This window comes from Punica granatum, chromosome 7 (genome assembly GCF_007655135.1).
Source record: "Punica granatum isolate Tunisia-2019 chromosome 7, ASM765513v2, whole genome shotgun sequence".
Lineage (NCBI taxonomy): Eukaryota > Viridiplantae > Streptophyta > Magnoliopsida > Myrtales > Lythraceae > Punica > Punica granatum.
Window position 1 is genome coordinate 4816386 of NC_045133.1, and position 23793 is coordinate 4840178.

Here is a 23793-nt window from a genome sequence, read left to right on the forward strand (position 1 = left end):
GACAAGGTCCAAAGTCATTTTGTTAGCATATTTTTCACTAATTTTTTTTAAAAAAAAATTTGAGGGGAGTGCAAAATCACCAGAATAAGCTCAACTTATAATTTAGAGCTTCTTCGTGATTTTCGGTACTTATTTCTAGCAAGTAAGGCGAATTGAAGCCTTGTGTGTGAAGAAAATTAACGATTGGATGAGTTTTATCACTTACTGAGCCGACCCAACTCAAATTAGGTTAGTTACAACTCGTCGGACTTCGGATATCAGGATACAACCAAAAAAAAAGAAAAATGCAGATAAACAAATAATATTATTTTAACATAAAATATTTGAAGCGACTTCGAGTCTTGTGTTTGGAGAATTTTATCCTCAGCGGGTCGATCCTATTCTAGTTGGATTAGTTTGAACTCTTTGGATTTCCCAATATTGGGATACGAATCCTAAAAAAAAGGAAAATGTGAATAAATAAAATAAAAATAAATAGAGATGACAAAAAAATAATATTTTAATAGAGAAGACGAAAATATTACTCCTACTTCTAAAAATAAAAACTCGTCTAAGTTGAGAAATCCGCAGAGATTATGTTTGTTGAATAAGATGTTAGTCCTCAAATCCTACAGGATCTTCTGATATTAATAGATTTTCCTTTCACCTTAGCAATTATAAATCTCTTCTATGATCTTTGGAGAACGTGGGTCCGCTGTTATCCAATTGCCCTTAACTATAATCTTATCCCGACATGATGATTATCCTGACCTTTGACTCAGTCCACCTTAAATAATCTTTATCTTCTCAATTTATAACTGTCCAATAACCACGACTCAGACAAATTCATGACTGCTCAGATTCTAAGACAGTTAAAATTCGGATACGACGTTATTACTACTCAGATTCTAAAAAATGACCCGCCATTGAATCTGAATCATGCAACTCCATATATAGGTACGTCCAGATTCTGCTTATTCACAGGCTCATAATCTAAATTTGTTTGCTGTGACAAAAGTGAGGTCGTTCTTCTAGGCTTCTAGCAATATTACGTTGATACCCCTAAACTTTTGTAATTTATAGAAATGCCCCGACACCTCTAATGACCTGGTTGGGCCACTTAGTGAGGCTTTCAAAGTTATTTTATTCTGGTAATTGATGCCCCGCAAGCGAAAGAATCGAAAGCATTTTCACGCAAAGATTCTGAATACTTTGCCACCATTTCTTTCTTCACTCCCAAACCACTACGACCTCCGCACTGCACTTGTTTTCTCAGGAAAGATAATCTCCAGATAAGTGGCGGCAAAGTCTCGCCGTCAGCAGAAGAAGGTCCCGAAGAGTTTTAGAGCAATGTCAGAGGACCAACAGTTCATCAACAGTACCTTGGTAGATTGACATTCCCAGCTTATTTCGAATAATAAAAAGGGTTATAATGTGAAAAAGATAGGAACGTACATCTCATCTCCTGCTAAAATGCCGACCAATTTGATAAACCAATTGTTAAGTTACGTCAAGGAGCTGATATCGAGGTTTTTAAGAAACTCGAACAAGCCAATCTTCCTTGACCCAGCAAGAATTCAAGGGTTTCACAGATGGAGTAGTACCAGCAGTTTTCAAATACAGGTTTAGCCTTCCCTTGACCCTGATTATGAAGAGGTGTTGCCTTCCCTACGGGCTAGGCCAAGAATGGTAGAAAAACGGCACACTTTAGGGATTTATGAACTGATTAATGTAGCCACTAAGAGATTTCATTTTGATAACTCCTTAATAATAGTACTAGTGAACTTTTGGGATGTGACCTCAAACTCTTTTCTACTTCCCAGTGGATTTCTAAGAATCACAATGGATGATTTAGCAGCTTTAGTCAACTACTTTTTTATGGAGAAGAGATCACTCTAGTGTCCAATTACAAGTATGTATCCCCCAAATATTCGCCTCTCAACTAAAGATGCCAATGAGATGGGGGTCGAGTTGGACCTAGATGGAAATGTTTCCAAGGTTGAGGCCTCTCGTTATGGGAGGTACTGACACCCCAGCTCCAAGCTTATAAGTTATGGGAAATTTGCCCAACACCTTAAATAGGAGGAGGATTGGGTCCATAAGGAAATTGGTTTCCACATGTTATTTGTCAACAAGTTCTTAATCTATAACCACTCTATTCAAATTTAGACACCCTTTGGTGCTATGGCAGAACAAAGGTGCAAAGCTAATAATCCTCTTGTGATAGGGCCAGTAGTACTGGGAGTAATGTACCATTGTTTAGGCAATCTGACCTAGAAGAGGGAAATGTCCCCTTTTGACTATAAGTTAGCTTTCTTTCTTCTCTCTCCAGAGGCTTGTGAACAAGTCCACTGCTTACGTTGACCTTAAGGCAACCACCTTTAGTGCTTACCTGAACTGCTCCAACTTCTGGTAGCTTATTCTTCTTGCTTCTAGGCTTAATGGCCCTGGTTGGCTTCAATTAGTGGCAGGGGTGAAACCAGTAGGAATATTCTCCCAAGAGTTCTCCTCCATGGTGATCACTTTTCCTTTGGCTACTTGTTTGATCTGAGCAGATGTTGCCTGTGGTTCACTAGAGGATTCAGAGTTTGGCCTCTCTGGGGTCGAGTTAGCTTCAACCTTGCCTTACCAACAACATTGACCAGCCTTCGAGTATAAGGGCTGTACATGTGGGTCATGTAGCCTTTACGTGATCCACCAGAAACTAGATAGTGGAGTCCTTTTTCATCTGATTCTATTAGAAATCCTCAGTCGGTGTGGACAATACTTCCATTAGCACATTCAACGAGTCAAGAGCAACTGTCTGCTCAGGAGTGATAGTGAAAACCCGAGTCTTCAGCTTGTTTTTCACCACATTTCTGAATGCGATGCATTTATTGGTAGTGTGGTTGTCATTATGGTGCCACCTGCAGAACTTTTCCCGGTCTTCTGCTTTAATTCCTAAACTATGGGAACTGAAGCATTCCTATAGACACCATAGAATCAAATAACTCATTGGCGAGCATTGTCTTGTTGTCATCTTCCTGCCAAGCATTAATATCAGCATTAGTGAAAGAATTCGAAACAATAACAGCAACTACATTCACCTCTCCAATCTTTGAAGAAGGAAAAATGGTCTTTATCTACACCCATATCTGACTTTCTTTTAGGGAACCTTAACTCTTTAGACTCAATTTTGTCTTGAATTAGATTACTGAACTGCAGACACTTAGATGTAGAATAAGCAAAGGTATCATTCCATTTACTATATTCTCTACCTTTGATTTCCTGGTTATTCATAACTTTATTTTTACCTTTAATTTTAATCTTACCAAGAGACCTAAGCCAATAAAAAATCGGATATACTTTATTAATATCAAAAGATATTTTCTATCAATATTGTGCCATAAAGACTTTTGAGCTTTTATATCTTTATGAGCAAGGACATCACATACAATAAAGTCTCCCTTAACAAATTCAGCAACATCCACATCATACTCATCATTATATTCATAGTCAGAGTCATTAGCAACACGCTCTTGATAATAAACATTATGAGATGAACATTTTTCTTCTTTCAATAATTTCTCATATCCAAAAGCTATAGAAGCTAATTCAAACAAGTCACGAAATTTCATTCCTTGAAATTTCTTTCGTAACTCCAAATGTAGGCCTTGGTATGCCATAAATACTAAGTGCTCTTCTTTTACATAAGCTTTGCACCTCATTTTCGCCTTTTTAAATCTATTGATGTAATTTTCAACAAATTCGCCTGGCTTTTGTTTAATGGCAGACAAATCCCCAATAGACACTCCAGGGTCAGTTTTGGAGAACTAAGAAGCAAACTTAATTTGCATATCATCCCAAGTCTAGATAAAACCAATTAAGAGAAAGGTATACAAAGTAAAAGCATTTCCTACCAAGGACAATATGAACAACTTCAGTTTTAAAGGTCCATTGTTGGAGGCTTCCTTACACTGATAGGAAAACCTCATCAAATATTCCACTGCAGACATGTCATCCTCACCAGAGAATCTAGCGAAGTTTGGAATTTTGAAATCTACAGGAAAATGGTCATCATCTACCCACTTAGGGTAAGGAAGATGAGGGAGTTGTACTGTAAGGTGTTCATCCTCAATTGGAATGACATATGTACCCATAGAGTTTTGCAAATTTATATGTTGTCTTGGTTCTTCCCTCTAATTGGGAATCCTTGGTTCATAAGTCGAATTATTCCTACCAGAGTAAGACCATGTAGAGTAGTGATCCCCATCAAAGTTTCCCATTTGCCTAGAGGTTCCGTGAGGAGGGTCATCATATATGCGTCCTCTATCACTCTGGTCATCCCCCGCAGGATAGGACACAGTGTGAGTGGATCTAGGTGGTTCAGAGAAATGAACTCTCTATGATTCAATCCTAACATAACTTTGAGCAATCCTTCCTATTGACCTAGCAAGTGGATAGGGGTCATGATCAACCATAGGTTCTTTCCCTTTTGAGGAAGATGGTTTTGCGTTTCTGTTTGCAGAATCTACAATGGCCTAATTGGCCATTTGCCTAGTTACCTCTTCCATGTGTTTAGATAGGGTTTGATTCAGATCATACCTAATCTTTTCAGTCTGAGTTCTCATATTCTCATCAAGTTGTCTAAACATGTTTTGAATTTCTTCTTGCACACTATGGCTTAAGCAACATTGTTCAGCGCGGAAGTATAAAAGACTTTCCTATACCTTTCTACAACGTGGCATCTTCTTGAGAAGAGGGTTCACCAATAATCAAAGTCTTAATTGTTTCATGGATCTAAGGTTAGTCACCCATAACCTCAGTTTGATGTTCAATGACTAAGTCCACGAGTAGATCACCTCCCTAATTTTGTTCCATATTGTCGTGAGGAGTATCAAGTATAGGGGGTCTATGAAACTCTCATGCTAATTAGGATTACGAGAATACTTTCTAGGTGGCATATGTTAATAACTTAAAGAGTTACCTCCCACTGTAGTCGCCAATAAGATGCTGTCAAATTTTGGTGAAGGGAGAAAGATGGTTTCCAACCTCTTTATAAAGACAAAACTAGAGAACCTCTTTTCCTTTCAAATTCTAGGTGGATTCTTTTGATAATATCTTCCGTAGAAGGACTGTGTGTATTAAAGAGACCCATGAAAGCAGACAATCAATAAGGAAAAACACTTCATTGACTGAAGATGAAAGATACACTGATGGAATTACAATGAAATGAAAGGATAACTCAAACTAAATTTATAGAGTATAGCCTACTCCGCTTTCCATCGAGGCAGGTAGTTTAGGCTCTAAACTCATGTGTGAGGTCGCCTATAAACAAAGAGGAAGGAATACAACCATGTTGAGACGCTCTGAGCGAATGGCTGCGGGATGGGGGTGAAAGATGTCGACAAGTTGATGGAGTCGTGACTATGTCGTTGAGGATATGATCATGCCGCCACAAACTTGTGAACTTGAATCGTTAAGGGGATTACCCTGCCACTACAAGCTCGGGGTATCTAAATTACTCCTACTCCTAAGGTTAAAAACTCGTCTAAACTGAGATTTCTGTAGAGATTTTGTTTGTTGAATAAGATATTGGTTGTCAAATCCTGTGGAATCTTCTGATATTTATAGATTTTCCTCCCACCTTGATAGTTACAAATCTCTTCTCTGATCTTTTGAGAAAGTGCATTCATTATTATCCAAATGTCATTAACTGTAATCTTATCCCCACGTGATAATTATCCGGAGCTTTAACTCAGTCCACCTTGGATAATCTTTATGTCTCCAATATGTAACCGCTTGGTAACCACGACTAGGAGATGATATCGTGATTGCTCAAACACTGAGACAGTTGAGATTCGGATACGACATCGTCACTACTCAGATTCTAAGAGAAGGTCCGCCATAGAATTTGAATCATGCAGCTCTATGCACAAGTACCTCCAAATTCTACTTATTCATAAGCTCAGAATCAAAATCTGTTTGCTGTGACAAAAACAAGCCGTTCTTTTAAGGTTCCACCAATATTACGTCGGTACTTCCAGACTTTGTGATTTACAAAAATGCCACGGACACATCCAATGACCTGACTGAGCTACGTGGAGAGGCTGTAAAAGTTATTTTATTCTAGTAACCGTTCCCAAAGGCCAAATTCTATTATCAAGTCAAATATAAAGGACCGAAAATATACTTACCCATTATTTTACTTCCTGGTTTCCGTATACCCGATAAATGCACATGCATTACGTGAGTTAGAATTTATCAATATGGAGGAAAATTGCTAATGTTTCTATTAGTCGATCATAAAAAAATTAATTAACACTATATTACTTGATTTTTATTAACACCACCATCACTTGAAAAGAGACGCATTTCATATGGAAATAATCATGGCCACAGTATAATAGCAGAAGCAAATTGAACCACGCCTGCCATTAAAGCAACTCACTTTAGTTATCTTTATTTGCAGACCATAAATTTCAAAATCGTAATCTTAAATCGTAAACCTAATAAAAACATACAAAAAATTCCTCATTATCCAAAGAAGAATTTCTATCCGTGATACCATTCAAGCCATTTCCAATGGAATTTGAATAGAATTTTCCACACAAAATCTTGTTGATGTAATTTTGTCACTATATTTTTCGGCATTTCATAGGGACAGAGCTCTTTCCATCCTAAATCCGTTTGAAATTTGCTTAATAGAGATGGAATTGACGGATATAACGGATGAATGGTCCATTCTCATCGAGCGAAATCCTTGTAAGCGAATGTCATCAATTAGCATATAAGAATATAATCATAATAACTTCCACCATTCACGATAAAATTCTTATCGTCAACTTCCAAGATTTGGAATGACTTTCTTCTACTGTTAGAGCTCTTGACGCTCATGACAGCTTCCATAATAAAGAACCGAAGTGGCAAGTGTAAGCAAACATCCAAGACATAGAGCAAAGCAAAATGTCGTTCTCTCGTCTAAATGCTACAAAGGCAAAACGGAGAGAGAAGTGCATCAGATCCGTCTATAACTCAGTAGCATCTTCAGGTGTCGAAGTTAGTGTCTTCCCATTGACGCCAACAAGCTCAGTGTCAAATACAAGGGTTGCTCCGCCTGAAAATCAGTCATTCAGATAACATATAATCTTGGAATTGCAAATATGAAGAAAGAAAAGAAATCCTGTGAAAGTCTGAAAACTCGTAGAGTATTATTCCATCGAAAATCTAACACCTCCAGTCCACCAGTCTTAATATGGTTCCTTCGAAAATGTCACATATTAAACATCTTAAAACTCCAAAAAATGAAAATGATTTGACTTTCTGAATAAAGAGCAAGCCGGAACAGTTTACTTCAGAAATTAGAAATGAGGAAAGTAAAATCCATTTGGACTACCAATAAATTGCAACTGGATGTAGTATCAGTTGGCAATAGAAATAGAAAGGGTTAATGGACTTTACCGGGAATAGTGGGAGGAGAGCCCTGGGCTCCATAGCCAAGCTTTGCGGGTATCTTCAACTTTCTTTTTTCACCAAGACACATGCCTAGAAGTCCTTGATCCCAACCTGTCAGAGGGGCGAAATGAGCAGTCTCAATCGTAAAACATGCCCATTATATTCATTGTCTTGGATATAAGATTCAGTCTCAAGTGGTTTCAGTGTTCCCCTATCATGTCAGGGTGTAGCTTATAATGAAACTTCAATTAAATGCTACAGGCTGTTTATCCACTTGTACAACCATTGGACACATTACATTTCATTTAATTCGACTTGGCACTGACCAACATTCTCACTCGGAAGAGAAACTATTGGTTGCGAGAAATTTCACCCTTTGCAAAAGTTAAATGTTTGTTAAGGCATGTAAAAACCTTTGATCACTTGACCACTTCCCAACTCAAACTCAATAGGATCTTCTCTCTCAAAACTGGAGTCGAAAACAGTTCCATCAGTGAGTTTCCCCTGCAAACATGACCATGTGCATAGTAATTAATCAGAAGCACGGTCTCCAATACAGATTATAATTTTAAGCTAACTACCTGTAATTTATTACATGATTTATCAACATTTCTAACACTAAATGGCTGGTCATTGTCCATTATTATAGTATCAGAAGCCAAGATCAATACGCAAATGCTTCATTGAAAAGAAAGTAACTAGCATATCAAAGGATTCAGCAATTAATACTCCCATATTCAGGATAAAGAAAACAAATTTCCCCTTTAAATTTGATGAATTTTCCTTTTTCTTTTCAGGGAAATTTCAAGGCATACTAGAATGGTTATCTTTCTCCTGTCACAAACTAATGATATGCCTACACTGCTCATTCCCTATAAATAAAAATTCAGGATAAACTTAAGAGACGAAAGATAGGCCCACTTCAAATCTCATAACCAAATGGTTAGTAGCTCATAATTAGAATTAAGGAAAGGGCCAGCATGCTTGAGTCTGAAGTTTGCGAGACTCAGTCAGACATCTTGAAATAAATAGACACACGACAATGAAAATTCGGCTCCAAGGCTGAGTCTAACAGATGGAACGTTGACCATAACACTCAAGAACCGTATTGGAGAAATAATTCTAGCTGACAACAGGAAGGTCCTGAGACAAATGCAAATCTTATATACAACATAAGCAACTAATTACGCACATATACCACTTCACAACTAGGGGAAAAGAAAAAGGAAAAAGGAAAAAAGAAAAAAGAAATCGATGGTTCAGCAGTCCAAACGGGGAGTTAGGTGCTACTTACTCGGTAATGTACTTTGACCTTGTCTCCCTTGTGAGCCTGAATGTCACACTTTTCTGGCTTATACTGTAGGAATTACCAACCAGAAACAGAAAAGGTAAAGGTAAGGCATGACCTCAACGAGCACCAGAAAACAAAGGAGCCGTAAATCATGGTAGAGCCACCCATCACATTCGGGAGGATACCTCCAAATCAGCTACAATCAGCTCCCAACCTCATAATGATGCATTAACAATGAAACAGAAGAGCAACTAAAATGCCACAATTCACACAAATCAGATAGACATCTCCAAACGACAAAGTAAATTCCCACCAGATCTTCAATTTCACCACTACAGTCTACCACAAACAAGGAGATTCTACTGTGCCACACCGACTGTGCACAAGAACATAATTTCAATTTCAGGATACCAAAGGTACGGAAAATCTACCTTCACGCCGATCTGAAGCTCCTTCACGTCTTTGGACGCATTTGCATATGCTGAAAAGCACAAAAATATAATAATTCGTTCTCGTCGAGTATCAGATTTGTCAATCGATCGAAGGGAAGGCTGATCAAATTAACATGGACGAGAAATGAGCTACATACCTAGTGCTGAAAGAGCCAGCAGAATCAGAACCGGAGCAACCTCCATCGCCGGAGCCGGAACAAGTCAGCCGCCAAGGGGAAGAGAGAACTGAAGGTGATTCGTTGAGAGAGAGAGAGAGAGAGAGAGAGTGAAGAGTGACTCTGAGAGCGCGATGATACAAATAGAACGGGAAGGAAATGATGAGATCGCCGTGTGGTTCGGGTTAGATTGCCGATTGTCCGGCCGAGAAAGTCGGCCGATTTCTGTCTGGACTCGGCCCAATATAGGTCATTAGATCCCAGGCGCCGGTCCGGCCCAATTGGCCGAACCATCGTAGTATATAATTTCTTTCCATTCCATACTAAACTTATAGACCTTCTTGGGAAGAAGCTTATCTTTTGCATTTATCGAGTAAATATTTCTTTTCATCGGTCCCCTATTTGTTTTTGCGATTGTGCTCAAACTAGATCGGCGAACTAAGGCCAATTCCAACAGGGTTGGTTGAACCCTGGCAAAAATTGGCGTTGATTAGAGTTTGGCAATAATGGTGGTGTACGCTTGGAGGATGGATGATGAGATCTTTGTCGATCATCATGAATTCGAACCGTTCAAAAACTTGATTTCATGTTCTTCATAGTAGGGATGTATCAACTTCAACAATGGACGAGTTTAAGAATTTGGACGAACAATTATAAACTCATTGGACATGAAGAGTTCATACACGTCATACTGACTTTTCCTTCGGTCCGGTTTCGATCTTCAATATTTTCAAGCAAATAAGAAAGAATAATTTCATCTTGCTATGAAGTATTCAAAATTCGATCTTCCCGTTCCATGCTACCCGTAAGGTCCTAAGGATGCAGAACTTTGCTTCATCAGTACCATGGAAGCAGTGCTTAATCTCACACTCGACTCCACTAGTCAGTTGCTGCCTTACTTCTGACAAGCACATCGCCAATGGCCATCTCCAACACCAGCAGTACAGAACCATAATCCGATGCTATTTCAGGATCACATAGTTTCTCGATATCAATGCGAGAGAATCTCCGTAACAAGCTTCCTTTACTCATTCCAATAATCAGTTTAAACCAAGGTGCATGTTCTTCCTTTGGTGACTTCACTTCATTTATGCTCCACGAAACGCTAGAAAATGCAGCCAGAACACCACCAGTTCACGAAACAAAACTGCCTAGCAGCAGCATTTCACGACTCCAGTAACTACTACTTCGGTTGCTTCACTGCAGGACGCTAGGAATATACTCAGATTTATGTCGATTAATTTGAACCATCAAAGAAACTATCTCTGAGTTCAGTATTCACACAATCAAGTGTAAATGAATGACCGACCAACCAAACCCTCTATTCCGGAGTGCACGTTCCTGATTCAAACACAAGACATCCTCAGCACGAATACGCTCGAAACCTAGCGCAAGGGGACTCATTCTCGAGCATGGAACTGCAAAGTGTTCAACAAGATCTTGTAATTCTTCTGCCCCATCAAAGAATCCCTCTTCCGAAACTCCTCAAGCAGATCAAATGCTTCGTTTCCTTTTCCCTCCCGGCACAGCCCTTCCAATAGAGTCTTATACGTCAAAAAATCAGGCCCCATGCCTTCCTTCAGCATATCGAACACAACTCCAGTGGCATCCTCGAACCTCTGCTCCATCGAAAGACTACAAATCAGAATCATATACGCACTGCTCTTCGGGACAAGCCCTTTCTCCCTCATCTCCCGGTAAAACCCGAGACCCTGGCCAACTTTCCCCTTCTCACACAACCCCTTCATTACGTAACTATACGTATAATTATTCGGCTCACATCCATATAAACCCATTTCACGGAATACTCGGATCGCCTCATCGACCTGGAGGCACTTTGAGTACGCCTTGATGATCATGTTCAACACGAATGTATCAGGAATAATGCCCAAAGCTTTCATCTGCTTGTTCATCGAACGGACCGCGTGCAAGTAAACGTAACAAACATTCAACTTATTGAATCTCCTAAGGAGGGAATTCAACAGATAAGTGTACGTCTCGAGATTCGGCTTACAATTCTCCGACCGGAGCATCTTATTGTACACGTCGAAGGCTCGGTTGAAGAGCATCTTACGGCCGCAGCAGAACCGGATGATGGAGTTGTAAAGCGGGACGCTGACCTCGCAGGCGCCGGCGAGGACCTCCTCGATTAGAGTCTCGGCGTGGCGGTACCGGCGGCCGCCGATCAGGGTCTTTAGCATGCTGAGGTAGGTGTCGGCGGTGTGGGAGTAACCGCGCTGCTGGGCGGTCCAGCGGAAGATGTCGAGGGCGAGGTCCGGGTCGGGCTGGGCCCGAATAGCAGCCTCGACCTCCGCCGGGCCGAACCCGGGCTTCAGGGTTTGGATCCATGTCTCGAACTGCTTCTCGAGTGGGGTCCGGGTTCTGGGGCAGGGATTTGGAGGAGGCGGAGGCTGGGTGGGTGGTGGAGCGGTGGAGAGTGAACGGAGAGAGAGGGTAGAGCGGCGGCTGAGGCTCCTCAGAACGGAGCCGAACTGGCGGAGAGAAGTGGCCGGCATGACGTTACGGAGAGAGATGGAAGAAGAGGACGAGGAAGAGACGACGGTGAAAATGGGAGAGAGTGAAAATGTCAATGTCCGGTCTGATGACGAAACCAGTCTGGCCCAATAATTCGGCCCAAGGGCCGGGCCCAACGTTGCTCCTTGGACAAGCCGGGTTTTCGTTCTTCTATTTTTTTGCGATCACAACGACTCATTGTCATTTTGCTCGGATCTCGGCTTGCGCTGATTACGAAATGCTTCCATCGACCTGTGCTGTTTTTAAGATGTTTTACTCATAGAATCATGCTCCCATCGGCATACTGAGCTATAACCTCGTACTGCAAACTGGTTTCGACTTCCTAGATAGTCCCTTGGCAACGTTATGTTTTACTAGAAAAATAGAGAAGTGTAGTATCTGGAACACTCGATAATGACTCCACGGGACTAGGAAACGAGGTGAGTGATGCACAAAACTGATCAATTTTACGAGAAGAAAAAGAAAATAATAGTTCTAGTTGAGCTTTGGGCGGTTAAGACTGGGTTTGAACTGGCGTGGGATCTTGGAGTGCAAAAATTAACACTCGAAGTGGACTCGAAGGTGAATTGCCATCTCCTTCGATCAAAATAAGGACCATCCTGGTGGCTATGGGCCGCTTCTTAGAGATATTCGCGCTTTGTGTTACTCGAAGGTGAATTGCCATCTCCTTCGATTGAATAGGGACCAACCCGGTGGCTATGGGCCGCTTCTTAGAGATATTCGCGCTTTGTGTTACTCGAAGGTGAATTGCCATCTCCTTCGATTGAATAGGGACCAACCCGGTGGCTATGGGCCGCTTCTTAGAGATATTCGCGCTTTGTGTCATCAGGATTGTTCAGTTGTACCGGAACATGTATATCACGAGTGAAACACGTGTGCGGATTGATTGTTGAATTATTCGCTAAAACTTCCATTCATAGTTCATAGGATGAATAGCTATCCTCGTGGGCTTGATCTTGTTCTGTTTGGGAATGTTACAAGGACTATCATGCCTCGACTTTGTACTACTTAATTTTCTATTTTAATACAATTGAGTCTCAACCCCTCATTTACCCAAAACGGAAAATAATACATAATTTTGCATGAGCTGATTCAGTTAAATAAAAGTATATTGATAAGATTGTAAATACATATTTAGAGAAAGAAATGGCTATTTATAACTTCATCCGATGATTTACATAATTAATTTCAATCAATAAGTTAAAATAATAGCACGAAAGCACATACAACTAGGAACCCTGTCACCTAACTATCCAAGAACATTTTTCTTTCTTAAGTGACTCGGCGATTCCCTTGGCGATGCAGTAAGCCGTGGATTGGATCGTGACCATTGGGTTCACACCGACGGCACTTGGGAGCACGCTTCCGTCGCACACGAACAGCCCCTTGGCCTCCCAACTCTCACCGTTCACATTGACACCACCGTCCCCCTCGTTGACCCCCATCCGGCAACTCCCCATCTGGTGAGCAGACAAGTATAGGGAGCAAGGCCCCTGCCTCGACACGAGCCCACCGTGAAGCGTGATTGAATCCAGGAATTCCTCTACATCTTTCTGACTTGTCCCTCTACACTTCATTTTCTGCCCGTCGCTCCGATAAGTCCCAACCTCCTCGGCTCCCGCTGCAATGAGTATCCTCAGCGCCTGCCTCAGACCCGTTCTGAGGTTTTCCTTGTCGGACTGGTTCAACCAGTACTTAATCTTCTTCTCCTCTTTCACTTCTCCGGAGCTTTTGTCCCTCACAAGCGCGAAGAGATTACATATTCTCGAGTACTTCATCATCCTGTCCTTCATGTCGGGTCCCGAGGTCCAGGGGAAGAGGGCCGCAAAGGAGGCAGGCCCAAGCGCAGGCGTCTCTATAATGGCACTGACAGCTCCAGCATCATTCTCCGAGCCTGAGACCACCTTGTGGATCGAAGTAATAATTCCCCCTTCATACGCCTTGCCTTTAAAGCTTGTAGAATTCTCAGGAAAGTACCCCCAAACAAATAGGACCGGGTGGAGGTGAAGGTTCCTACCGATGTTCGGGTTCTTCAACCCGCTTGAGATCAACAGAGGAGGAGTTAAGAGGGATCCACAAGCAGATATCGTTGCCTTAGCCTCAATCTGGAGCTTAATGGACATTTTTTCGTTGTCATTCCAGACTCTAGCAATCACCCCGGAGCATCTTTTCCCATTCTTCCCTCCGTCACTAATGCAATTCTGTAACAACACCTTCTCAGCTTTACAACCTGTTAAGATCACCGCACCGTGGTCGACAGCATCAACTAACCAAGTAGAGTCAGCTCCACGCTTCTCTCCTGTTCTGCACCCATAGCAGCATGAGCCACAATAGTGGTTCTCAGGGCAGTTCCTTGGGACCTTTTCGACTTTTAGGCCAAGATTCTCGCACCCTCTCTGGAGTACTTGATTCTGGAACCCTTCCTCTGAGCAATTCTCCGTCACCCCAATTCTCTTGCAGACAGCGTCCATTGCTGATAAATAATCTCTGCTCTCAAAGAGTGGAATTTTGTGGTTCATAGACCATTCCCTCAGAACCGAGCTTGGAGTTCTAATAGCGGCTGACCAGTTCACTGCTGACCCCCCACCGACTGTGGACCCTGCCTGGATCATGACTTTGCCGTTCTGAGTTGATAGGATCCCACCAGACTCGTACAATTCACCAAGAGAAGGGCCTTCGAGGGAGGAATAGTCTTTTGCAACAAAGTAGTTCCCTTTCTCGAGTACGATTACTTTGTGACCTGATTGTGCAAGAATTGCAGCTGCAACCCCTCCTCCACATCCAGAACCAATGATCACGACATCACACTCGATCTTGAGAGTGCTCTCTCCAGGAATTCCGGTGACCTTCACATCTTTCTCCATTAGAGATTGAATAAGGCTTAACTTGTCTTTGTGCATAGCTTCTACCATTCCCTTCTCTAAGGGCCTCTCTTTCTCAGGTTTTTGCAGCTTTTCCCTTCTATCCCCACGATACCCAATTGCTTCCCATGCCTGATTCTTGCAATTTTCATCGACCTGTGACAAAGAAAAATCAGAACGATCTACCATAGAGATTCAAATGATACAACAATCAAAAGGAGCAATAAAAGAATGAGAAAGTCGACGAGAGTGGAAAAGATAAACATTACCCAAGAGAAGAAAACAAAGCAGCAGAAGAGTTTAACCATCACGAACAAAACTTTCAAGTGGATCATTTTACTTTGCCGCGACCATCTCCTCAGAATTTCGTCCCTCCGCTCCAATGGAATTTCCGAGAACTTTTGCACGAATGGCCATCTCCAGTCCAAGCAGAGGAACCCACAGAGCAATAGCGTCCCAATTCGAAAAGAGAGAATCTTCAGCATCAACCTCACTATAAACACCGGTGCTGGTAGGCCTCTCTTCACCATTAGCTCTGCCACCTATTCTCCATAGTAGAAACCATAAAAGTAAGAGACATTGAGAGCCTTAATCTAAAGAAGGATGTGTTTACGATTTTCTGCCTTTTTCTTTTCATTTCCGTGACTCTGAAGATCAACGAAAATATGAAAAAAAAAAAAAAAACCCTTAACTTAGCATTCCAGAAAATGTTCAGCGATTACAGTCCAGCACGATTCCTACTGTGCTATTCCACATCATCGAAAGGGAATTTTAATGGACAGTTTCAACATCTCTTACTGTTTTCTGAACCAAACGGATAATGTTTCAGAGACATAAATTCCAAGTACAACATTCTTGACCCCGCTATCAACTTAATGCCGCCCAATAAATTTGATTAAGTTAAACAAATTCATCCTACTGAGTGATTCTGATCCTCATTCGCCAGAAAGCACTACTTTTCAAATACTTGCGTTAGTCGAAGAAGATCATTTTCTGTAGTCGAGAAGCTCGAAATAGTCAGACGAATTAGCAGAGGCGGTGAATAGTATCATAAACTAAAAGCAACCCATTACAGCAAACCCAATTCCTAGAACATAAACTGCAATAAATCATCAGACAAGAATCAAGTGGGAAAGAGGAACAAGAAGTGAAACCTCGTCAGGAATAGGATGCTGAGACCCAGAAGCATTGTAGAAGGAGCAAACGGCCTCATTACTGCTCAACTCCTTGCTCATGGAGTCCAATGGCAGAGGAGGGATGACAGCCTCACAGATGGCAGCAAGTGACTGGATCTGAGCTGAGGACAGTCCATGGCTGTAGCCCCTTACCTCCTTCTTCCATCCTCTCAATAGGGGGTGACACTCCGACTCTCCCTCCATTGTTCTTCTCCTTCTCGAAGCAGAGACACAGTAAGGAAACAGGCACACAGTTAGTGAGTAAACAGAGGGGTTTGCAGATCGGGGATGAAACACCAATTCTTGGGCCAGACAGATATGGAGGGGATAGAGGATGCAACCGACTTTTCTTGGTCACAGCTTGCTGACGACCTCGCAAACATGAAACCCCACAAAGAAGAAAAGAAGAGGAAAAAAAATTCTAATTAATGCCCACCAACACCAACATTGTCCTTTTGTCGTTTTCATGGTTCGAGTTGCAGGAAAAAGACATCAGTAGTGTCACACAAAAACCGCAATGAGACTTCAAGAAAGAAGCAAAGCAAAAACGGAGAAGACAAAAAGGTTTGGTCGTCGCCAGACAGCTTTAGATCCTTAAAACAGAAGAAGTCAACTGCTTCGGGAACAAAATCTCACAAAGTCAAAATCTTTTGCTGCATCAACAATGCCCGGCAAGAACTAGAGCTTCTCTGTGATGTTTCTAGCTGCGTTTTATCATGACTAACCGTGAACTGATTCGAACTCGGCCATATGGCTTTCAGTCTTTACCTCATAGCATGGTCGAACGCGACACTACATGCAAAGTTGCTGATCGATAACAATGCAGATGGACCGAATATCCAAAATTCGTGTTCACATTAGGAGGACGACTGAGTTTTACCTGATGAGCTGACTAGTATTAGCTATCCGCACGCCGCAAATATGTTGTGAAGCACACGAGGCAAGAGAAGTGGAGAAGATGATATCTAATTTCAGAGTTTCGCCTTTGGACCGCTTTGGTCCTGATATGGGATGCTTTGATTTTGTTGGCTGTGATGTGGATCAATGTGATTGGACTTGGATCTCGTAAAAATCTCCTTGTGTTTTGACATCTACAAGGATGGATCCCGAAAGTTGTGTTCTGCAAAGTTATCTCCATATCTAGAGAGTTTGCTATTGCCTTGTGGGGCTAACTGCTAATAATCCATCAAGTAACTGTCAATCTGCTAACTCGACCATAAATATGTGGGCCATGGACAGCTATATTATGGATGTTTCTCCAAATCTTCCATCATCTAACTGTCCGTATTTTCTTTTTGGGGTTCCACAAAGTGTCATAGGCCGAATCAAAAGAAGGTGTAGACCATGCTCTTCTATATTATGGACTGATCACACATCTCTTTTATTAGCTATGTAGACCATTTGATTGTATTATGCCCACTACCTCCCTTGTAATCACAAAAAAAAAAAAAAAAAACTCATAGATCTAGCAGGGACGGAAAAAGGGATAGCAAAATTGCATTAAAAAAAATTCGCTAGCAATAAATAAATTCAATCTTTTGGTTTCAATTTCAAGTTAACAATTCAATTTCTCTCGCTTTATTTATTTGTTTATTTATTATTCGGTGACAATGGATATTCATGTGCTTGGAAGGGAATAGACAAAAGAGAGGAAATAGAGGGCATAGAGAGTTCAACTAATGATAATTGAATCAAGAATCACTTGGAGGTCGGTTGTGTACCTACTCATTCCAATTGCATCCTAACACCAAATGCTTTGTAGATTGTAGTATATATCTGACATTTCTCACTCTTCTAACGACTACCAATGTGTTAATGCTTCGTTTTGACATGAGGCAGAAATATCTATAAGGGTTTATTACACCATATAGTCTAACGTTGACAGATATTTTTAAATATATCCCAACGTCAATATTTTACATGAGGTATCCCAACATTATTATTTTTATTTTACTATCTATCCCCTGGGGATAAATAGTGACATCAAACTAGTAATGTTGAGATAAAAAATCGATGTTGGGATAAATCTAAGAATATCTGTTAATGTTAGGTTATATGGTGCAATATACCCTATTTATAAACCTAATGTACAACTTTAGAACAGTTCCCCTCCCCTTCCCTTCCCTTCCCTTCCCTGTCTTTTATTTCCCTCCGTTTCAAGCCAAACAAAATATCAGGAAACTGAGTTTGGTAAAGATTAATATGCCAGAGATATTCTATAAATCACGTATCTTGTAATATATAGTGAATCAATAGAAGAGATGTGTGTTCAGTCCGTAATATAGAGACGGATAATTTGAGATGAAATTTACGAAATAACGGACGGAATTTTCCATCTATATATTAAAAAAAATAGTTTTCTTGTAGTGAGATATGCATTCGGTCTATCCGCATCGAGTTTCTTGTTTACTTAGTGCCGACATCTCAGTATCTTGCTGCAACCACGGGTGTGTGGATTTGCCCGCACCGGAGGTGCTTGCGGGTTTGGATGACAGCCCTTGTGCGGCCCACCAGGCCACTTGCATGGATTCAAGACTCCTTCGTTGATATATCGACCCGCCGCAGCCTGTTGAAGTGCGGCCGCACTGAGGAGGACGAAGAAGAAGATGCAGAGGCATGAGCCTATTGGAAGTTTCACCATGGCCATGGCTAATTAATATTTTTCGCAACACTTCCTCTCTTTTCTTTCTTTTCTTACCAAATCGGTCGTGGGATTCACTGCATAATTGTTTGATTTTATATGAAATCATCATAGGCCAATTTTGGAGAAATGTCTGATTTCAGTTTTCATGGGTAATCTAAATTTGACAAAAATGTGGTTCTAATTATGCAATGAGAAATATTCAGTTTGATAACTATTCACTTTCTAATTGTGGCAAAAATATGGTTCTCTAAAATGTGGTTCTAATTGTCCAGAGTGGTTCCCCAACACATTATGTTGAGAGTTATAAATCCAACATTGAAATTACTTATAAGCCTGCACGTTGCATGAATATGAGAAATTATCAAATTTATTGTAATTATTTAATTATTTTTTAGAGAACGTTTAATACATTCGTGAATTGGAATAACATTTCATTTTAAAACTTGAACATTTATATGAGATTTTTAATGTAATATTAATTGTCACAATTTTGTTAAGAATAAACCAGTAATTAAAAAAAAACTTAAATTGAGAAGTATAAAAATGGAGCTCCCGGATATTGCAATGTAATAAATGGTTTGAATCCTCATCAACCGGGTTACCAAGTGTACATTCCGGATTAACATATACTAGTTTCCGTTGCACGGGTATATATATGTATGTATATAAACTTGACCACACCCTAGTAAATTGGGTTATAATAGTTAATAATATAATTAATAACAACTCGTGAATATAAAAAAATATTTCAATCATTTCATTACTAAATAAAATTATTCATAATTTTAAGAAAATAAAGAATCATTCATAATTATATAAATTTAACATTGATTTACTAAATTTTAAGAATTATATTTAATCCTACAAAAATTAATTAAGTAAATCTCTTATTCAAGTAATTGGGTCATTTCATCTAAAAGCTTTCAAATTTAGAAAATTCATTATCCAAGCAAACAATGAAGTTTAAAGTTTTAATAGGAAGTAAGAGTATCATTCTTTCATCAAATAAAACTAATGATTTTATCTAAAAGTATTCAATTTTTGAATTAATTTTCTTAAAAATTAAATTGGTAATTGCAATGATGTATAGATTACATGAATTTTTTACTCCAGAAGTTTTGATATATATTATTCTATCACAGTAATGAATTTACCACATTAAAATTTATATAATATAAAAATAAACCTTTTCCATGTTAATATAAACTATAAAATCATACCAATTATTGCTTTCATATTTAAAATTTATAATAATATTTTCTTTATAAAATCTATGCAACACACGGATTCAATAAACTAGCATAATATATAAATTTGTCTACACCCAAATAAATAGGAGTAGAATAGCAATGTCTTTATAATTTAGTGTGTTGTATATAAATGAAATAATAATAACAATAACAATAATAATAATATATAAACTTGACTACATCCTAATAAATAGAGCCTTATTAATCTTGAGGGAATCAAGAATTATTTAAAATTATATTAATCTTTTCTTTATTAATTTTTTAACAATCAATATTAGCCTTATAAAAGTTTAATTAAGTAAATCTCTCAACAAAATGATTGATCATTTTATCTTAAATTATTCCAGTGCGTTTGATTTCAGAGTTAAAGTTTTGAATTTATAACTTTGATTTTGATTATGGAAAAAGACAAAAAAATATAGAGTCTGTGGACCCCACCAGTTTTGTTGTGTAGTATATTGAGTAGTGTATGAGATTGTATATTGAATAATATATGGGGCCCACCAGTTTGACTTTAAAAAAGTGTTTTTGTTGTGTAGTAAATTGAGTTAAAGTTAAAGTTAAAATTTTAAACCGTGACTCCGAAACCAAACGGAGCGGATCATATTCAGAAAACTTAATATATGAAATATGAGGGAGTATAAGACAACGGTGACAGTGATTACTTAACTTTAATCTCATACTTAAGTAATCTAGAAATTTTGAACTATTCAGATTCTAATTTTGTTACAAATTAAATGGATAATTGGGATTATCTGTCTATAACATATTTTTCATGAATTATTGGCTTATGAGCTCTTGAATTGTATTATCTAGCTTAAGTTTGAAATTTATTGTATTAAAATTTATATAGTATAAAAATAATTTTTTTGTATATTAATATAAACTATAAATCAATATCAATTATCGTCTTAACATTTAACTTCTCAAAATAAAATTTTCTTTACAAAATCCGTGCAACGCACGGAGTCAATAACTAGTGCATATAGTAAAGTTGACTACCAATCAACAATAAATGTGCTCAAGTTAATGCAATCTATATATTATGTAATTTAGACTCCACCCACGAAAGCTCATGAGAGCCCTCCATTAGATTGATGAGGAGCTTCTATTCATAACCCTAGCTCCTGAACGATCGACCATTTGCATCTCTTGTACATTGATATATACCTAGATTTTTTCACATTTTCATAATCATTTTTTTCAAATTTTTATAATGCTAGATATTTTTGAGGAGATTATTTATTTTAATTTTTTTTATAAATTTCATAAATGCAATAATATCAACATAAATTAAAAACCGCAAAAAATTCTATGTAACGCGTGGGGTAGATGACTAGTTTAAATTTAAGTATCCTAAAAATAACAAATGCTTTCACCGTGAGAAATAGATATGTATGAAAATATTGATTGCTTTAAGAATCCTAAGTGATGCTTCAAATACTTTATTTTAGTAGTAAACTAGTGCTCTATCCCGCACATTGCACGAGTTTGTTTTCATGTATCGGTTATCATTTCTTATTTTAATGATTCATATTTAGAAATATGAATTTTCTTGTTAAAATAATAATATATTTCAACTATTAAAGCAATTTCAACAATAATCTTGAATAATATTAAAATAAGTTTAACAGTTCACTAAATACAATATTTTATATTAGAACTGTAATTACTCATTTATAATGTTAAAATATGATATTTATTTTATATACTATCAATTTGCTCAATATTCTGACATGAGCATCCAAACTTGTGTATATATTATTTTAATAATTTGAAAGTGTCCTCTATAGTTTTGTTCGTGGAACTCATTTTTTTACGCTATGTTTTCTTGCTAAGTTTTAAAAAGTTCCATAACTTTCATGGTTCTATGTTTCTTACACTTGAATAAAAAGATATTATATTTTTCAATTAGCATTACTTTTTTTAATTATATAATTTTAATAATTTTGAAAATAGTAATAAATTTTATATATTTTTCAATTGCATTAATTGAACATATTTATTATTATTTTTTCAGTGTACACCCTACTATCTGAAAGTCCAATGGACTCCGACTAGTCCAGTCAAGCCGAGTCGGCCTACTAAAGGTTAAAGTTCTTCCGGCGTGAATTTTCTTCATTCTCAAGACTCGAACTCGAGACTTTACTTGAGAGGAATAAGCGTTGAACCGCTTGAATCAACCCACAGTGTTCAACATACTTATTACTCTTATAAGTCAATTTTTATTATATGCATAAATATAAGTTGTAAAATTTGTAATAATAAATTTTAGAATACTCTTTGCATTTATTAACATCATTTATTGTAAAATGTAGTTAACTTTACTATATACATACGAGTCTTCTTTTCCGCTACGTTGCACGTGTAATTTTTCTATAGAGATTTGTTAACTTTTTATTTTAAATGTGATTATAACTTTATTTTCCTATGGAGAAGTTTTATGCTTTTTAAATTTAATTATAGTATTATTTTGAGTAAATTAGTTTTCATAAACTATGGAAGATCTAAAGTATATATAATTTTATGCATATAAAATAGTTAATTTGTTATATATAATATAAATTTTATTTGGAATAATTAATTTTCTAACATAAATTTAAAATAATAGGAGATTCATATTGCATTAATCTATTAATATATTGAAATCTGTAGTTATAGAGGTTTTGCTTGTTTATATATTGTAAAGTTAACTTAGCAATTAAAAATTAATTATTGGCATATAAAAATTTCCAAAATGAGGGCAAAGCTACCTACATAAATTAATGGGAAAATTACACAAAAAAACCTAAATTTTGTAAAACGTCTCAGTTTTATCATAAATTTTATTTTGTAACAAAACAAACCATAAGTTTTCTAAATTATCTAAAAAATGACCTCCGTTATAAATTTCATCAATTTTGCATACGTGGACTGTTAACTTCAGACATAAATCAATAAACAAATGAGATAGGTTAAATGAAAAAATTCAAATTTTCAAAAAAGTCTCAATTTCATCATAAATTTGGTTTGTAATGAAAAAAACATATGTTTTTGCTCCTAAAGTCGGCCTCGGTTAGCATCTCCTTTCATGGACCATTTATGATAAATTTTTAAGATATATATTTTTTAAATTACAAATCAAAATTTGAAATAAAACTGTGATTTTTCTGAAAACTTAGATTATTTTTGTAAAGAAAAGAGAGGATGATGGGATGATGTGTAAATTTTGTGGGTCCCGTGAAGTCCACGTAGGCAAATAGACGGAAAACTTAACAGAATGATAACGGAAGGTCAAATCTGAGACGATTCTCAAAACATGAGGTTTTTTTGTTACAAAACAAAATTTATAACAAAACTGAGACGTTTTATAAAATTTAAGTTTTTTTGTGTGTAATTTGTCCTTTTTTTATAGTTATGAATTTATAAAAGGTTCTATAATTTTTTATCTATTCAACTTTTTATTCTATTGAAATATCGTGCACTTTTTTATGTCTGAATAATATTTAGGGCTAAAATGTACTGTAACTATATTTAATATATTTGTCGCAAATTGGGAAAATAATTGAATATATATATATATATATATAAATGCAGTCCAACCTATCCGACAATATATATTCACTCCAACCTAAAGAAAGATAAATGTTTACAAGAAGAAGAATATGATCTACCGCATAACTTAGCAAGTGATTTCTAAGGTACTGATAATTACTCTTATGCTTCTAAATTTCAAATTAATATTAGGTATGTAAAACTGGAAATGTTGATTAATTAAGAGTGTGATTTTTAATTTTTAATATACCTCATGACCGTGTCCAAATATAATTCGGAAGTGAACAAGAAAATCAACATAATCCTTTTTTTTTGTAACAAAAAAATCCATTGTCTTTGGTAACAAGAAAGTTTATTCTCTTTTGTTAACAAGAAAACCCACATAATCTTTATTCTTTACAAAAGTATATAATCTTTCACTTGATGATAATGCTGAGGAAAAACCCAAAATTATACGACAATATAATAGTTTTGGAAATAAAT

The 23793-nt window shown here is 37.6% G+C and overlaps 3 protein-coding genes across 4 annotated transcripts; all 3 read right to left on the bottom strand.

Moving 5' to 3' along the window:
• Nucleotides 1-6724: 6724 nt before the first annotated feature.
• On the bottom strand, nt 6725-9464 carry LOC116214015 (FK506-binding protein 2-like). Its single transcript, XM_031549225.1, has 6 exons — nt 9294-9464; nt 9136-9185; nt 8708-8770; nt 7827-7917; nt 7420-7524; nt 6725-7075 (listed from the first exon to the last, which is right to left on the bottom strand). Exons 1-6 carry the CDS (start codon nt 9337-9339, stop codon nt 6987-6989), a joined length of 444 nt encoding a protein of 147 aa, XP_031405085.1. The 5' UTR covers nt 9340-9464; the 3' UTR covers nt 6725-6986.
• Nucleotides 9465-9941: 477 nt separating this feature from the next.
• On the bottom strand, nt 9942-11878 carry LOC116214014 (pentatricopeptide repeat-containing protein At3g25210, mitochondrial). Its single transcript, XM_031549224.1, has one exon. The coding sequence runs from the start codon at nt 11825-11827 to the stop codon at nt 10712-10714; it is 1116 nt and encodes a 371-aa protein (XP_031405084.1). The 5' UTR covers nt 11828-11878; the 3' UTR covers nt 9942-10711.
• Nucleotides 11879-12937: 1059 nt separating this feature from the next.
• Nucleotides 12938-16883, bottom strand: LOC116215091 (long-chain-alcohol oxidase FAO2-like). Of its 2 annotated transcripts, none has more exons than XM_031550666.1 (4): nt 16763-16883; nt 15862-16096; nt 14977-15249; nt 12938-14863 (listed from the first exon to the last, which is right to left on the bottom strand). In XM_031550666.1, the coding sequence occupies exons 2-4, from the start codon at nt 16084-16086 to the stop codon at nt 13088-13090; spliced, it is 2274 nt and encodes a 757-aa protein (XP_031406526.1). In that variant the 5' UTR covers nt 16087-16096; nt 16763-16883; the 3' UTR covers nt 12938-13087. The 2 variants fall into 2 exon arrangements, with proteins under 2 accessions (XP_031406526.1, XP_031406525.1); XM_031550665.1 differs by lacking the exon at nt 16763-16883 and adding an exon at nt 16228-16300.
• Nucleotides 16884-23793: the final 6910 nt, after the last annotated feature.